This window comes from Typopeltis vanoorti, chromosome 4 (assembly GCF_054136105.1).
Source record: "Typopeltis vanoorti isolate ZY-2024b chromosome 4, IOZ_Tvanoo_1.0, whole genome shotgun sequence".
NCBI classification, from domain to species: Eukaryota; Metazoa; Arthropoda; class Arachnida; order Uropygi; family Thelyphonidae; genus Typopeltis; species Typopeltis vanoorti.
In genome coordinates this window covers 159206469-159225476 of record NC_143552.1, presented here as the reverse complement: position 1 = coordinate 159225476, position 19008 = coordinate 159206469, and the positions used below count along the sequence as shown (strand labels likewise).

Below are 19008 nucleotides of genomic sequence, written 5' to 3'. Positions count from 1 at the left end.
AAAATCAAAACTCCATGGTGGACTCAGAAAGTTAAAGCAATAATCAAGGAAAAGAAGAGAGCATATTAAAATTTCAGGCAAGTAAGTTACCTTGTGCTCTTAGGGAATACAGAGAAAAATGTAAGAAAGCAAAGCATTGTGTAAAATTAGGTAAACAAAAGTCATGGGAAGACTTTAGTAAGAACATTTAAAATAAATATCAGGAAGATGGTAAAATATTCTGGAGGCTATTGAAAAAGCTTTGAAATGGTGGAAAGAGTACTGTAAAAGGAATTAGATATAATAAACGGACATGAAAACTGAGGATAAAGATATTTTTGATGTATGGAGTAATTACTTTGAAAGATTGCTAAATAAAACAAGCAGTAAGCGTGGTGGTATAAAACAATAGACAAGAATGCTGGAACATATATCTGTACTTGAAGTAGAAAAAACTATCACAAACCTGAAATGCAGAAAGGCAGTTGGAGTAAATGTTATTCGACCAGAAATGCTAAAATATGGAGGTATAAAAGTCTTACAGTGGCCACATTGCATAATTCAGAAGGCCTGGTCAGAGGGTCGAATTCCAGATGATTGGAGTAGAGCACTCATAGCCCATCTATAAAAAAAGGAAATAAAGCTGAATGTGAGAATTATAGAGAAATTTCTCTATTGAGTGTTCCTGATAAGATTTATGCAAGTATTCTTGAGAAATGGTTAAGAAAAATTGTGGAAGGAAAGAACAACCTGGGTTCAGCCCAGAAGTTGTCAGGATCAGATTTTCACCTTAAGACAAATAGTTGAGAAATCATATGAATATAATAAGGATCTGTGTTTAAGTTTTGTAGATCTGGAAAAGACATATGACAAGGTGTCAAGAGGAAAGCTGTTCAAAATGCTCCAGTTATATGGTGTAAATGGGACATTATATCAAGCAATAAATATTTTCTATTTGAGTTGTAAATTAGCAGTTAAAATTGAAGGAGATGCAGAGAGATGGGTCAATGTTAAGTCAGGTGTGTAACAAGGTCATTATCTCTCTTAGAAAACGTTTTTCCCTCTGACATCTTAGATCTCTTTTCCTTTGCCATTAACTCTGGGTATTTCTCTTGGAAGAACAAAATCTACAAGCAGATAGAGGGAACCGCCATGGGTTCCCCCTTCTCACCCCCCCCCCTTGCCAATTTCTATATGGAAGATTTCGAAAAACGAGCCATAGACTCATCCCCACTCAAACCTTCTATCTGGCTAAGATATGTAGATGTTGTGTTCTCTATTTGGCCTCATGGCCCAGACACGCTAGACTCCTTCCTCAGTCATCTCAATAGCCTACATCCAAGAATCCAGTTTACTATGGAAAAGGAAAAGAACAATTGTTTACCCTTCCTAGACACCTTAGTCACATGCCTGTCTAATGATACACTTGGCTTCGCCGTATACAGAAAACCCACACACACAGGCAGATACATTCACAAACTCTCCCACCACTACCCCTCACAACAATATGGCATCATCAAAACTCTTACCAAGAGAGCCTACAATCTTTGTTCCAGTGGAACTGCCCTTACTACTGAGCTTAACCACATACACAACACTTTCCTCTCCAATGGCTACAGCGAACTCAGTATCAAAAAAATAATCAGTTCCTCCCCCATTCCCTGTCCTTCTCGTCAACAAAAAGTTAAAAATGCAATCGCCATACCCTACATCCATGGCACATCTGAAAAAATAGCCAAGATACTAAAAAAATACAACCTACACACAGCATAAAAGCCCTACCGCAAACTTGCTACCCTTATCCGTTCTACGAAAGATCAGCTCCCTCCTCTCTCTCTCGCTGCCTGGAGTTTACAAAGTACCCTGTTCCTGTAAGCTGGCATACTTTGGACAGACAGGCAGATCAGCATCCATCCGCCTGGAGGAACACAAGTCTTACATCTGTAAACACAACTATGGCCATTCAGGCTTGGCTGACCATGTTTTGGACACCACCCACAGAGTATCATGGAAGAAAACCACCATGCTCCACCACAGCAAATTCAAGAAAGAGAGACTTTTCTTAGAAGCAGCAACAGCTCTCAAAAACCAACCAAATCTCAATAAATACGGTTGCATTAAGCTTCCGAAGATTTGGGAAACACTCATCACCAGAGTTCCCACCTTATATTCCAGGCCACCTACTACCGCCCTAAGAGGGCGCTCCACCTAGATAGGACTTTAGTGTCACCCACGTGGTTGGGCTTAGTATTGTAAGATTTGTGTGTGCATGTTACATTAATTGCTTTTGTAATCTCCGTAGATGTCCTAGTGACTAGGACGAAATATAGGAAGTATTAAATTCTATTTTAATTCTTTTTGAGTGTTGTAAAAAATCCATTAAGCCTCCAACATGATGTCCTCACAGCACTTAAGCCTCTCACACGAAGCTGTAGAAGAGATGGTTGTAAATAATAGAGTAGTCAGATCACTAGGAGATTAGACTAACTGTGCAATACCAACAAGTTATGCATAAGATAGGGCAGTGTTCTAGAAAAAAAAGGCAACCCATGGCCTCAAGATTCCTTTTTTTGAGCCTTGCTATTCATCTTTTTTGCTGATGATATTTCATGTGAAATCACAAGGATATTCAGTTGCTTGTTGATGATGCAGAGTTGGGCATTGTTATGAGTAATGTTATTACAATTCATGAAGATTTAAAAAGTTATTCGACAGATCAGTAGTGTTTGATGTTAATATATTAACATGAAAACCCCATTTTAATTTGAATACATGAAAGATGACAGAGTTTTTTCCTCTCAGATTTCATCCTGCAAAATATGCAAACTGGCCAGAAAAACACTCAGTTTACAGCAATTACCACGCAATACAGATAGGATTACCACTCTCCTCATAAGTATCAGGTATCTATATGCCATGTTACTTTGCTATTTGCTTAACATGAAAGGAAAGCTTGATGATACATGCAAGGCAGGTGCAGTTTGGAGAGCATAGTGTTTTATTGTATTGATAGAACTGTGCTCCAGGAGATAAATGCGATTTAATATCCATGGATGACAATAGAAATATCGAGTTCACTGGACACATTGCAATTGTAATGACTGTGCTGCATATTTTTGCCATGATCATGAAACAAGATATAGGAAAATAGTTGATCAGACTACACCTGAACTGTTATGTAGACCTGGTTTTGTAGTGGTGAAACTGGAATGGGTCCAGATTGGAGTGACTAAAACAATATCAGGATTCTGGAATATGGATAATGGAAAGAGAGAGATTGAGGAAATGGAAATTCAGTGTACTGGATAGGTAGAAAATAGATGATACAATAGACACATTTAAGTGGTTTAGGATTAATATTGAAGAAATTACAAAGAGAATGGTGAGAGGCCATTCCTAGAGGTTGTGAAGAAGAAAATTAGTAGATTTTTTACTTGGAATGAATAAGTGTAATTATCAGTATGATAGATGTATTGCTAGTTGAATGAGACTGCTGAATTCATGGCTTATTAATAATAACTATAATTGCTCCTGAACAAGTGCTTAATTTACAATTTAGTCAGTTTGTCTTTCATTATTACCAAAAACATTTATTTAGATGTTGCCAACATCCTGTCACCTGATGAACTTCCAAAAGAAAAATATATATACATTCTTAATGGCTGTGCCTTTATTATAACTAAGATGGATATTAGAAATATGCTAGTGGCTAGTTACACTAGCATATAACTTATGGAAAAATCCAGAACTTTTTTTGATATTTCTTAGCGCTATACCTATTGTTGAAATCTTGCTGTATTTATCTATATTTGTTTTTAGTTATTGTTATCTAAGTATTATTGTTTTTACAACAAACAAGAAAATTATTTCATGGTGACATCATCAAATTTTGGATTTGCACCCTCAGGGTTTGTACAGGATTCTGTGAGAGTACTGTTGACAGTTTTTTCCCCCCCGAATCATGCTATTATCTGTTAGGACTCAGTATTGTCGTTTCTTGTATTTTGTTATTCTAAGGCACTACTAACTGTATCAGTCCACCTAGATCTTGGTCTTCTTCTGAGTTTCTTTTCCTAACATCAAGTACCTGTTTTGTTAACCTTTCTTTTTCCTTTCTGTTAAACTGACGATACCATCTAAGATTAGCTCTGCTCATATAATCTTGCATGATAACAGTGTCAAGTTTTACCCCATAAGTTAAAATCTACTATAAGAGCAATTAAAAAGAATGAAGTCGCAATAAGAAAATCTGTCGTTTCTGGTGCAAAACTAAGTGCCAAATTATCATCGTACTCAAGAAATGCTTTATTAGAAAACACGGAATGAGCGCTCGTAATTTGGATTGAAGAATTAACTCAAAGAAGAATTCCTATAAGTGGTTATTTAATTAAAACAAAAAGCTCTTCGGTTTTATGAAACAGATAAAGCAATTGGAGCTGTCTACTTCTGGTTCCCAGGCTGATAAAGAATTTTCGGCTAGCAAAGGATGATTATCCAGGTTTTCAAAAAGAAATGCACTTCATAATGTGAAGATTACAGGTGAGGTTGCAGCAGCAGATGAAGAAGCAGCCAAAATTTTTCAGGAGAAGTTAGCCAAAATTATTGAAGATGGTGGATGTTGTCCTGATCAAGTGTTTAACGCTGACGAAACAGGATTGTTTTGGAAGAAAATGCCTAGTCAAACTTTAAAACAAGCAAAGATCGAGTAACTTTGTTACTTTGTAGCAATGCATCAAAGTAACAATGTTGAAATGATCAAATGTTGAAACCCCTCCTAGTAAATCGATTTCTAAGACCACGTGCTCTAAAAGGCAAAGATCTAAAACAGATGCCGGTACATTGGATGGCTAATGTAACAACTGCTGTATTTACTGAATGGTTCAATAATTGCTTTGTACCAGAAGTGGAAACATATATGAAGCAAAAAGCTCTCGATTTTAAAGTTTTATTAATTATTAACAATGCACCAAGTCATCTGCATTTAGAACACCCAAATGTGCAGGTAGTGTTTTTTCTGCCCAATACAACAAGCATTATTCAGCCATTAGATCAAGGCATAATTGCTACTTTTAAAAAATATTGTATTAAGCACACTTTTCAATTTATATTGGATAAACTAGAAAATTAATCATTACCAGTAAACATTTGGAAAAAAATTTCTATTTTGGACTGCTTAAATCATGTTGCATCTGCTATCGCTGAAATAAGACCACAAACTTTAAATGCCTGCTGGAAAGCAGCTTGGCCTATTTGTGTTGCAAACACAAATACCATGCAAACAACTACATTATCAGATGAAATCATTACTTTGGCACATGAAATTGGTGGGGAAGAGGTTTTGATACATTTAGCCAGAACGGTGTAGACGAATTGCTTGTGGATAATGCCTTAAGCGACAATGATATTATTGGGTATCAATTAACTTTAGATATCGTCGGAGGCCCAGAATACAATAGTGAAGTGGAAGAAAAATCTGTCCCCTTCACTGCAAATATAATTCAAGAAGGTCTTGAACTGTGCAATAAATTGGAAAATCATTTTCTTGCTAATGACACAAATTCTGAACATCCTTTAAATTCCAACATGAGCTGAAGAACTGTATGTTTGAATATCGTGAGCTGTATAAAAAATTAGTGAAATCATCATCACAAAGTGTAATCACTGATTACATTGTCAGAAGAAAAAAATCAGCACAGAACGAGGATGAAGCTAATTCTGTTTGTGAAGAACCATTGTCTTTACCATACAGATCTGATGCGCTATCTCTTCTGGTGATGAAAGTAATTTTGTACCAGTTCGCAAACATTGCCGAATATTGTCTAATAGTGATGATAATTCTGATGACAAAATGTAAAAAAAAAAAAAAATTGTTACTTTTCAATAAAATTAAATGAATAAAGCTTTAAAACAAACTTAGGCATTCTTATTTTCCTGAATTTCCTAAACTTTTTTATGCGATTTTAGGTTTATTTTAATTCATTGCTTCGGTTTTATGCAGTTTTAAAAAATTATGGAACGTATCCCTAATTTTTCAACGTAAGTTAGGCCTCTTTTGTGCGGTTTTCTGTGGAACGTATCTACCGCATAAAAAGAGACCCGACTATATATTACTGTGTATCCTTTCTACTCTGTCTAAGGAAGCATTCAATAAATAAGTAGATTACTTAAACATGACCTCCCTTTAGCAAATCCATGCTATCCATCAAAGATAATATCATTTTGGTCAACCCAATTGTGGATCCTAGTTCTCACAAGCTTCTCCAACAACTTCACTACAACACCTGACACACAGATAGGCCTATAGTTTGATGCTTGAGTTCTATCACCTCCTTTATGAAGTGGCACAATCTTGCCCTCCTTCCACTCCTTAGGAACTTGACACAGTGCAAGACTAGTATTAAAAAACATATGTCAAGGCTGGCGTCAACTCCCTGGCACATTTCTTCAGAATACGTGGGGATATATTATCAAGTATACCACAGCCTTATTTACATCTAGTTTGCTCAACTCCCCATACACCTTTTGCTCACTTACAGTCAGTCTCTCTTTCCCATCATCAACTGCTCTCAATCTCTCCATGAAGTCACATTCACAAGATTGAAAGACCTTTATGAAGTGCTCATTAAGTATCTCCACCACACCTTCCTCAATAGTTGTCTTTATACCATTTTCTCCAATCAATGTCATCCTTCCATAATCATTCTTTCTTTTTCTGGATACATATCAAAAGAACTCCTTAGGATTCATTTTGGCTTTATTAGCTAACTGCTGTTCATACCTCACTTTAGCTACCCTCACTGACCAAGTCACTCACATTTTCTGGTCTTTGTAGTCCTCATGGAATTGGTTAGAGAAGTTTCCACTTCTCTTATGCTGCCTCCATAATGCCCTTTTTCATCTGTTTCACACCTACCTTATTTAACCTTCTCACCCTTGGAATACATTGAGACAGATGATCTACAAAACTTAACATTTTGTTATATCTCATGATTTCTTAACTGTATTTCTTAAAGTGGAAATCTAATCCTAACAACCACTATTTGGCTTGAAACTACCTTGTTTTTCTCCAAGTTTTTATTCTACAATTTTTCTTAGCCTCTTCTCAAGTATGCATGACCGAATCTTACATGAAACACTCAGCAGGAAAATTCCTCTGTAAATTTTGCACTTTATTTTTATTTTTATTAAATGGGTATTCTGAGAGACCTTCTCCAATCATCTGAAATTCAGGCTTCTGAATTATGTAGTTTACTGTAAAACTTTTATATCTAAACTAGGGGTGCTTTCCCCCCCCCCTGGCACCTATGCCCCCTCACCCGAGTTCTGGGCTGGTAAGACAAAAAATGTGACATAAAAAAGTTTCAAATTTGGGCTTATCTTTTTATATATATAGAATAGATATATTTGAGTATTTCTAGTCAAATATCATTTACTCCAAGCTGTCTTTCCACATTTTAGGCTTTTGGTGGCAATGTGCCTCGTTCATTCATTCCTGTTGAATATTTTCTACCATTATTCTGTCACGTGTTGTTTCCTTTAGCAATTTTTCAAAGTAATTACTCCATACATCTGGAATATCTTCAGAATCAGAAATGTTTCCTTAATCATCTGTGATTCCTTTCATGTAGCAGTCATTGAAAAAATAACAGGTAACTTGTCAGCAGATGAACTGTGCCAGCTGACTGGAATTACATATTTTATGAATGTTTAGTAGATTTCTACTGGTATGTCTAAATTATATATGTGGGAAGCAATAATAAAGCAAAAATCATATTTTTATCATATCACTGTATCATATAAAAAGTTATATGATACAGTGTAAACATAATAATGCAAAACCCAGCACAGCAAAGATGTTTTCAGAGAAAACATCTTTGCTGTGCTGGGTTTTGCAAGTAAATTGCTGTCACGATTGGAATAATAAATGCATTTCAACTTTATCAACCAAACTTTACTAAGTTTGTGTCTTCAAGGCCAAGGAAGTGGCATCTAACTTGTGTTCTAACTTGAAAATCGCACTCCTTCCAAATTTGTAAGAAGTTTTGATTTAAAATTAGTTTTGACTGCATGATATTCTAATTAAAGTGGTTTAATAGCTAATGCTAATATTAATAAATTGCACTTGGTTATATGTAATATATATACATACACCCTCTGTCCAAAAAGAAAACGAACTTTTCGAAAATAGGAGAAACTAGTGGCGCCACCTGTTGTATATTTTTGTTGTCGAAAGCACCAACTTTCATTAGTGTTGGGTCAACTCTTTATGACATTTGTTTCATTAGAAGCCGAGTTATAGTGCCAAGAGTGACAATGTGTTTTGACGAACAGTCGGAAAATGAGTTTCAAACAGAGAGCTGCGATTGACTTGTTAAACTTGTAAAAGTTTTACTGAAACGCATCAAATGCTTCAAAAAGCATACAGTGATGAATGCTTATCCCGTACTCAAGTTTATGAGTGGTTTAAGCGATTTCAAAGTGGTTGTGAGACGCTTGAGGATGACGAAAAGCCGGGCTGTCCAAAAACTGGACTGAGCAAAGTTAACATCCAAAAAGTGCGTGATTTTATCAAAGAAAATCCAAAATCGTCTGCGAGATTGATTGAAGATGAATCGGGGGTTCCAAAATCAACTGCACAACATTTAACCGAGAGTTTGGGCCTTCATAAATTGAATTGCCATTTGTTCCCCGCAAGTTGACTGATGACCAAAAAATGTATTGAATTGAACACTGCAAGGACCTCATTAAAACCGCTTGTAAGGACTCAAACTTCCTTGAAATGATTGTTTACTGTGACGAAACGTGGTTTTTGAGTATGAGCCCGAAACAAAGCTCCAGAGTGCTGAGTGGAGACCACCAGAAGTGAGGCTTCCGAAAAAAAGTCTCTTGGAGAAGTCAATGATGATCTGTTTCTACGATTCCAATGGCATTTGGTAAGGCAGAACGAATCCACAAAGAATTTGTTCTGCCTTACCAAACGGTCAATGGTGAGTTTTATCTTGAAGTTTTGAAGCGACTGATAGCGAGAATTCGTTGCGTACGGCATGAATATCGTGATGCAGGCAGTGGTCACTTTTGGACGATAATGCACTATCTCATCTTTCGAACATTGTGAGATAGGTTTTGAGCAAAAACCAAGTTTGTGTGTTGGATCACTCGCCGTATTCACCTGATTTAGCACCCCCTGTGACTTCTTTTCCCCCCGACTTCATTTGCTGATGAAAGGAAAGCGATACAACACCATTGAAAACGTTCAAGTGGCAGTAACCACCACCCTCAACAGTATCCCAAAATCCGATATAAAAAACTCGTTTAACGAATTAATTGACCGTGCCAAATGCTGTATCGAAGCTGAGGGAGAGTATATTGATTGAAATAAATGATTTCAATAATTATAATTGGCCTGTGTTTTATTTTCTATCAAAAGTTCGGTTTCTTTTTGGACAGAGGATGTACATTACATACATTATATATATATATATATATATATATTATTTTTTTAAAGGGATTCCAACCCTTATACTTTTGAATGAAAATAATGAAATTATCACCAAAGAAGGTCGGGCAGAAATAAATGATGATCCAATTGGTCAAGTAAGTTATATATATAATATAAATACTTGTTTATATAAAACAAATTATATATTATATTGTCATATGTATGACTAATATTGTGAAAAAATTTAATTTCATTACAGTGTTTTAATGTTATTGAATATAGCATTAGTTAATTAAATTGGTACCTGATTAATGTAAGAAAATAATAGTTATTATTGCTTCCACCATGAGATTTAAGTTTTTCTCATGAATTACTTAAATTATTCTTTTACTTACTATACTTTATTATTATTATATGACACCTCCAAAGAGTTCAAGGACTCATAACCCAACAATATCAACTTCTTAATCTTCCATCTATATACTATGCTATTGTCTACACCAGGGCAGCATTTATCATAAGGCTCAAGCTGGAGCCTCCCTCTCTGTGGGGCCACATTTTAAAACCTTACTCCTCACAAACAACAATATGAAAAAGGCCTATTTGTAGTTGTAAAATGAAATACTTATTTTTAAATATTAAATTCATAATATGAACACTAGAGGCTGCTGAGAAATTTGTGAGGCTTCCTGCTTCCATTTGAAATACATTGTTCTTTCCTTAGAATATAAAATTAACAGGAACTGTTGAATTGCATAAAATTAATGTACGTGAACGTACTGCCATTGGGGCAAAAAACTATTGGGGTAGTATCTATTTTGTTCCCTGTATCTACATATTTCACACAGCTGTAGAAGAGTGAGAACAAAAGTAGAATTGTGGAATGTTTTTTTTTTTTTAGCTTATTGCTATTCCTTAGTTTTCTATTCTAAGGTTCTAACGCATGGCCATAACCAATCAAAGTCATTAAGTGTCCTTCGTACGCACACGTAACAACTGATAGTGTTACCATTATTTGGCTAGTATTTGTAAAGGAGTGTGCAAGTGTATATACCTAATTATATGGTTAAAGTAGTTGTAAATTTTTCGATGAATTTATTATTGTTATTTTACTGACTGATACTCATTTATTTTAACAAAATCAAGATACTATTTTTTGTATTTTTTAGCTTTTATTTTATTTTGGATTTAATAAATATTTATTTTGCTTTTGATAGTATAGTACCCATAATGATACCAAGAAAGTTTGAATACAGAGCTAGTAAAAGAAAATGACTCAGAGAAAAGGAAAAACAGCTAAATAGTCAAAAGGGGGCAATTTTGTCTTTCTTATATTCTTCTGAAAATGAAGAAGTGAAGAATTTCATAGAACTGAAGTTGTACCTCAGATTTCTCAGAATGAAAGTGAAGCATTGATATCAGTATCAGAAGGAGACGAAAGTGAAAAATGAAGAACATCAAAATAATGTGGAAAACATAGGAGAGAAAGAAGTAAATGAAACAAATCAAGAGGGATTTGAAGAAAATTTTCAATCAGAGTCTGTACTTATCAGCGAGCACTCCATCTCTTATCCTACCGATATAGCAGTGTGGCCAATTAGTATTAGTGAACAATTTGTCGAGTATATTTTAATAAATATACCTCAGAATGTTGGTAAAATCGAAAATTAAAAAAAAAAAAAAGAGAGAGAGAATACACAGAATGCAATAGAATATATGTCAAAAATGTAAATTAATCGCATTTTTACTTGTAAAAGGGCAAATGGAACAAAGGAGAAAGGAGAATGATCAATAATAGAACGCTGATGTGATCATGAGCGTTCTACTGAGCATATACAAGCAATGTGCACATATCGCAAAAGAAAATCAAGTTCTGTAAATAGTCAAATTGATTCTGAATTGATGAAACAAATACAATCTAAAGAAAATTATTATTATTATTATTATGATTATTATTCCTGATACCTCCAAGGAGTCCGAAGACTCATCGCGGGAGGACATCTTCAACTGTCTCTACACTTTACCTCTACTACGAATCAACGCCATCTACCGCCCACCTCCAACACCACCACAACTAGTAATTTTTGTCTGTAAATTGCGTGTGTTCTGAAGGGCTGATTTGTATGTATGCGGGATGAAAAACCCGAGTTTCCGGGAGAAAAAAACCTGCTACCTCCGTATGAGATCGGCTAACTCACCATCGATTGAAATCGACCAGATAAAGATTCCTCCCGTCGCTACGAGAATCGAACTTAGGCCTATTCCAATCGAAGGGCGCAATGTACTGTCGTTCTTCCAATTGCGCTACGGAGGCTTATTGGAGAGAGGTTTTAAAAAGACTAATAGCTACCATAAGTTACTGTGTAAACTAGGGCTAACATTTAGAGGCAATACAAATTATATTTTTTATGATTCTTGTGGAAATTATTTATCGTGTTTACATTATTTAAGTAAATTTGATGATTTTTTAAGACATCACATGAAAAAATGAAAAAAATGTATATCGAAGTTTCACAATCTAACGATGAGATTATATTACATGGGAAAGAAAATTTCATTGTTAATACTTTTAATGTAAGCTAATTTGGAAATTAATGAAAGAGCAAAAAAACCATTTAGACATATTAGATATGTTTGACATTTTTGAAGAAAGAATTAGATCAAGACAAGTACAAGACTAGTAATAACAAAATTTTACAAACTTATGGGACTGATATTGACTCAGAAAAAATTATTGATGAAGTTAAGAAATTTTTAATAATGCTGTAGGAAGAAAATTCTTCAATTAAAAATATGTACAAATTTATAAACGATGGGTTAAGGTCTACTTTTCCGAAGGTGGAAACAATTTTAAAAATATTTTTGACGATGTCTATTTCAAATGCAGGTGCTGAACACTCATTTTCAGTATATGAAACAAATAAAAAATTATTTAAGATGCACCAAAAAAAAAAAAAAAAAGTGACCTGTCATTATTATGCATTGAATCAGATGTAATGGACTCAATTAATTATGATGACATTATAGATATATTTGCTAAAACCAAAGCCAGAAAAAAAAAAAAAAACCTTTTAGCTATTATTATTTTTTTTTAATTTAAATTTGAACTGATTTATTTTTATACTTTTTTTAAATGCAAATATATGTACACCAGTGTTGTGTTATTTTTATTCTATTAAAATAAGTTATTATGGAAATGTCGACTTTTATTTTCAATAAACTAAAAAAACATGCATATGAATTTGATTAACTGAAATAGACTTATTCTTTTGAGGCATCATAATAATGATGTTGCGCCTAGGGCCTCTAAAAGTATAAATTCAGCCCTGATCTACATACAACACCATCTGCTGCCCACCTATATTATTTTGGTCTGTAAATTAAGTGTTCTCTTGGCTGATTTGCCTGTATGTAGTATAACCTTTTTTTCATCCTACATGCATGTTGCATTTGAGATTAGCTGACTCACCTTTATTTGAAAAACCATATAAATATTGCACCCTAATTGAAGGGTAAAATATCCGTTGTTGTGGAAAAACTTTTATTGGGATTATATTGATCAAGTGTATATAATAAACAACTAAGTTATACCAACTAAGTCTGTTGGCATCTTCAGGGTACATAACTGATGTAAGGCACTAAAAAGTAAAAAACTGTTACAAACTAAAATCAACCGATTCCAATTATATTAAACAAAGAACAGAGCGCGTACAATACAGTCTTAGAGCATGGATCTCACTTGTTGTTATTTAGGAACGTTCTATAGTTGGCACTATAATTCAGTTCTGGCGAGTTGAAGGATCTGATAAGGTCTTCCAGATCACGGGTAAGATTAGTCCTTGGTTCCTGTTAAGGTTTTGTGTGCAGCGGGCAACTGTTGTGGCCTCCTTAAAAATTCGGGAGTGGAAGTCCTCCTCCATGTAAGGAATTTTGCTTCTATCCCACTCTATGGTATGGTTTGTTCTTGAGAAATGAAAAGCTAAACCCGATTTTTCTTCTCTGTTATTTGACGTCACCTATATGTTCTTTTTGCCTAATTTCAAGGCTCCTTGAAGTTTGGCCGATGTAATTCAACCCATACGAGCATGGTATGTTATAAACTCCAGCATATTTGGAGAAAGGATGGCTATCTTTTGGAGATCTTAAGAATTGTCTAATCGTTTCTGTGGGTTTAAAGGCCACTCTTATTTTATGTGGTCTAAGAAGTCTAGCAATCTTATTTGAAACTGTCCCTAAGTATGGAATGACGATGGTAGAAATATAACGTACATCATCTTGTTGTCTTTGTCGGAGTTCAGAGAAAAGTATCTTGTGGACGAGTGTTCGAGGAAATCCATTCATGACAAGGTTGGTGGATATCAGGGATAGTTCTTCCTGGAGGTCTTGTTGATCTGTTGTAAGGAGAGAGGCACGGTTCTTCAACATGTGTACAATACTAAGTTTCTGAGAAATGTGGTGTGAGGAAGTGAAATGTAAATAACGTCCTGTATTGGTAGGTTTGTGGTAAACTGAGAGGTTGATACCACCATTCGGAAGCTTCTTAATTAAAGTGTCCAGAAATGATAATTGGTTATCTTCTTCAAGTTCTAGAGTGAATTTGATTGTGTGGTGTAGAGAGTTGATTTTCTTAAGAAAGTCGAACAAGGTCCTTTTTTGTGTGGTTCCAAACGATAAAGATATCATCCATGTATCTCCACCATACTGTGGGTTTAGGGTCTGTTTGAGTTAAGATTTTACTTTCAAAATCCTCCATAAAGAGATCAGCACAAGATGGTGAGAGGGGGCTACCCATTGCAAGGCCAGTCAATTGCTGATATATGGTTTTATTCCATAAGAAAAAGTTTGATGTTAAACAATGACGGAACAGAGAAGTAATATCTTGTGGGAGCAAACTTCCTAAAATGTTGATCACTTCCTCCACAGGGATGTTAGTGAATAGAGATGTAACATCCAGGCTGGCGAGTAAATCCGTATTGGAGATAGAGATGTTGTTCAGTTTCTCAACGAAATGTTGCGAATTTCGTATATAAGTGTCCGAATTATGGATGTGAGGTTTGAGGAGGCCTGCCAGGTGTTTACATAACAGATAAGTTGGCGAATTGATTCCGTCCACAATCGGGCGTAGTGGTATTCCATTTTTGTGTACCTTAGGAGCGCCATATAGTCTTGGTGTTAGTGGATGCATGGATTTCAATCTTCGTTTTAAGTCTATAGACCAGTTAACGAACCATATAGTTTTATTCTCCCTCACTTTCAAACCAAAACATCCTTTTTTATTTCTTGTTACTTCTTATTTTTTTAACATATTTATATGCAAATACTCAATAATGATATACTAACAGGTACAGCCATGCTAAGGTTATGCGTGGAATAAATTGTTACATTAAATTTACTTTTAGTAGTAAAGCCTTAGAAGTTTCATTATTAAATGATGCTTACCTTTTCAGTTCAATGACAATGTTGCTGAGTAATCCTGAATTACCGTTTCCAATGCATAATATTGTTTGATTGTGGATGGTAGTAAGTTTCTTGTCAAGAAGTTAATGTAATCAGGTTTGAATATTCTTTGCAAGAAATGTATTTTGCTAATTCCTTTCCTCAAAGTGCAGCTCCATGCCATCTTGAAAGACGATTATGTCTACATTTGTTATATTGAATTCTGCCTTAGTTGTGTAGGTTGAACTTATACTCATCATAAAAAAAATTCCACTATTATATTGATCTAAATTCTATACTTAACAGTGAATGTATGTATCCTATATGCTATATTCCAGTTTCTGTTCTATTGTTAAAGAGAAACAGATGTATTATTATTATTATTATTATTATCATCACGGGCAACTCCAGGGAGTCATTAGACTCATCGAGGGAGGCCCAAAATCATTTTCATCACAACTATTCCACATTCATACAGTATCTATCATACCTCGCCTTAAACTCATTCACTGTCACAGCATCCACCACAGACTCAGGGAGCGCATTCCACTCATTCACTACTCTAAAAGTAAAGAACCCAGCTCTAACACCTTTACTAACCACACTTTTGCCCAGTTTCCATGGATGTCCCCTAGTCCTCCCACAACCAGCCCTGTTCTCAAAAATATCTTCTGAATTAATTTTATAGAAACCCTTCAGTAATTTGAATGTCTCAATCATATCTCCCCTCCTTCGCCTATCAACCAATTTTTGCAACCCACAAATCTTCAACCTGTTCTCATACGGTTCATTCCACAGACCTGCTATCATCTTGGTCACTCGCCTCTGGATCCTCTCCACCTCCTCCCCATCAAGAAGAAACCTAGGTGACCAAATCTGAGCACAGTAGTCGAGATGAGGTCTTATCAAGGCTCGATACAGAGGAACAATAACCTGCTTGTCTCTGCTTGTCAACGTATTCTTCAGCAACCAAGTGATTTGATGAGCTGATTTGGCCACTTTTGCAATGTGTCCCCTAAATTTCAATTCCTTATCCACCAACACTCCTAAATCTCGTGCCTCATCAATTTCCTGGAGCACGGTTCCACCAATGCAGTAAACTGCCTCCAATCTTTTCACCCCAAAATGCATAACCTTACATTTTGCCACATTAAATTGACATCCATTCTCCCTAGCCCAGACCTCCAATCTATCCAAATCATCCTGCAAAATTTTGACGTCATCTGCATTCACTATTGCCCTACCCAACTTCGCATCATCCGCAAACAAATGAACTGTTCCTCTCAGATCCTTTCCTATATCATTTATGAACAAATTAAACAGCAGTGGTCCAAGAACAGATCCTTGTGGTACACCACTAGTCACAAGCCGTCTTGTGGACTCTACTCCTGAGTAAACCACTCTCTGATATCTCTCCGTCAACCACCCTCCTATCCATCTCACCAACCCTATGTCCATTCCCATATGCTGCAATTTACTGATTAGAATTCCATGTGGTATCCTGTCAAAGGCCTTAGCAAGGTCCAGCAGAATCACTGTAAACCCATTACCCTTATCCAGTTCAGCCGTCACTGTGTTATAATACGTGAGCAAGTTACTGAGGCATGACCTACCCTTCACAAAACCATGCTGTCCCCGATACAGTATCCCATTTTCTTCTATCCAATCTTGTATTTTCCTCTTGACTATTTTCTCTAAGACCTTGATAATGATTCCTGTTATGCTGATTGGCCGGTAATTTTCAACAGCAGCCTTGGAACCACCTTTGTGCAGTGGAACTATTTTCCCCTCTTTCCACCCCCTTGGGACTGACCCAGTCCTGAGGCTCAAATTAAACAAAATGGTCAAGGGCACTGACAATTCTTTGGCCGCTTCACGTACGACACGAGCTGGTATACCATCCAATCCCACAGATGTATTGACATTGAGGTTCTGTAATAGACTAGTTACCTCTACCTCATTCATCACAATTCCAGTATAAGCTGTTGGATCTTCCATTTCCGCAAAGTCACCACCTGGATGATATACTCTTGCAAAGTGCTCGCTCAGTAATTCCACAACATCGACTGATTCAGTTACCTCCCTACCCTCAGCATTTTTTAAGATCATTCTACCATGAGCATTTTTCCTTTTACTTGCAACATATTGAAAAAACTGTTTGGGATTCTCTTTAGCCTGCATGGCCAATTTCCTTTCGTAATCTGCTTTTGCTTTTCTTACCACCCTTGTTACCATCCTGGCCTGAGCTTTATACTGTTCATGCACCTGATGGTCACCCTTCTCCTTAAATTCCCTCCACAATTGTTTCTTTTTTTGCAGCTCAAGCTTAATAGTGTTATTCGCATTCAATCCCACTAGCTTTATCATCTTCTGTCAGCCATGTTTCACTAATACCGACAACCTGTGGCCTGGAAGTGCCAACCATGGCCAAAAACTCTTCCTTCTTGTTCCTAATACTCCTGGCATTAGTGTACATGAATCGCAGAAGCCCATTTGGCCCATCCCTACTTTGATTCCTTATACTAACTATCCCATTCTGATTTGTTGTCCGTCGTACTCGCCCTGGCATAATATACTCATTCATACACTTAACTGCCCCCCCTAAAGTCTGCATATCTACTCCCCCCCCTCTTAATAAATCTAGTTTCCCTGAGTCTGTACATCCACTTCCACATCATTTATCAACACTTTTTCAAGTCTCCGTACACCAACTCCATTCAAATGTAACCCATCCATCTTATATAAGTCCTTTCGCCCATCAAACTCATTCCACACATCCACAAATTCCACACCACTCTCCATGCATAACCCACGCATAAAGTCATTGGCAATTATGGCCCTCCTTCTAAACACTTCGCTGTCATACCGCGGTAAGATACTCACCATCCTAACTCTCTCACTCTTCTCTTTTGCTACCTCAAACAACTCCCTCACATCCTCTATCATTTCCATTTTGTCCTCTTTCAAATCATTCGTTCCTGCCACTATTATCATCTCTTTCACCCTCTGTTTTTGCAGTCGAATAGATTCGCTGACGTCCTTTATGTTCGCACCCGGCTGGTACGACTTCGTTAAACTCTCAATTATTACGCCTCTTAATAGCGAATCCCCATACAGCACTCGCTCCTTCATTTTATTGACGTTTGCGAACATTCTATTATTTGCCGTCACAGACTTCCGCCGGTTATTTGTCGGTACGTTCAACACACATTTTTGCATACGCTCCAGTTGTCTTTTGGCTCTGTGTATAGCGCCATTTAAACGGGCAATTTCGCTACTCGCATTTATGTCACCATTTTCATTATCGATCAAATCATCCATTCTTTCGGTGTTTCTACCTTCATTTACACTTTCAGCGACGCTCTCACACATATCTGGCACTACCACGCAATTCTCTAGTACACCGCCATTTTCTACATTTTGACTACGGTTAACGATATCAGTCTCGATACACGAAACACGCTTGAAGTCCTCATTCTCTTTACACTTTCTACACATATTAACTCCACTATCACATTCTAACCAGACTCCTACCGCTCTTCGCAAGGCATACATCTCACAGACAGCACATTGCATAAATTCTTTTACATCAAAACTCTTAAACAAGCATGGCGACCTGGCCGCCATTTTTTTCTTCATCGGTGCCATGTGTACGCTATCTTTTCTTAAAAATAATAATTAAAATAATAGAAAACACGCAAAAATTGCACAGACACACCAAGAAACAAAAAGCAAACAATACTACTTAAAATTCTAGTAAAATATCTAATGTTGACACAAAATAATACTGATCTTTTCAGGAGCTCTAGACAAGCCGACGATCTAATCCGTGCGACACCAAGCGACGACCAAAAATTTCCCAGAGACTAATTATCAGAGACTAATTACACCCACTCTACTTGTGGATGGAATGTTATTCTCAGTATATTTTGTTTCTTTACAACTTTATGTGGAATAGTCATGTGACATTCTTTGATCAAAGACAGTTGTACAGAAGAACAATATGGAACTGTATATAACCAGAAATATTGTGCTAAGGCTCTTTGTAGTGCTTAATCACTGATTCTGCCTTTTTTTTTTTTGCAAAAAAAGTCAGAATTTAAATTGCAAAAAGAATTAATCCGAACAAAAATACAATATCATGTATTTTAATA

General features: G+C 36.1%; 1 protein-coding gene across 3 annotated transcripts in view; it reads left to right on the top strand.

Annotated features, from left to right (window-relative positions):
* LOC150107795 (nucleoredoxin-like) overlaps positions 1-19008 on the top strand; it is a 199122-nt gene that overhangs the window by 99743 nt on the left and 80371 nt on the right. For all 3 annotated transcript variants that reach the window (XM_090391551.1, XM_090391550.1, XM_090391549.1), the window contains exon 4: positions 9485-9573. In XM_090391551.1, the coding sequence (XP_090247677.1) occupies positions 9485-9573 (89 nt within the window). The remainder of the gene's footprint in view (positions 1-9484; positions 9574-19008) is intronic.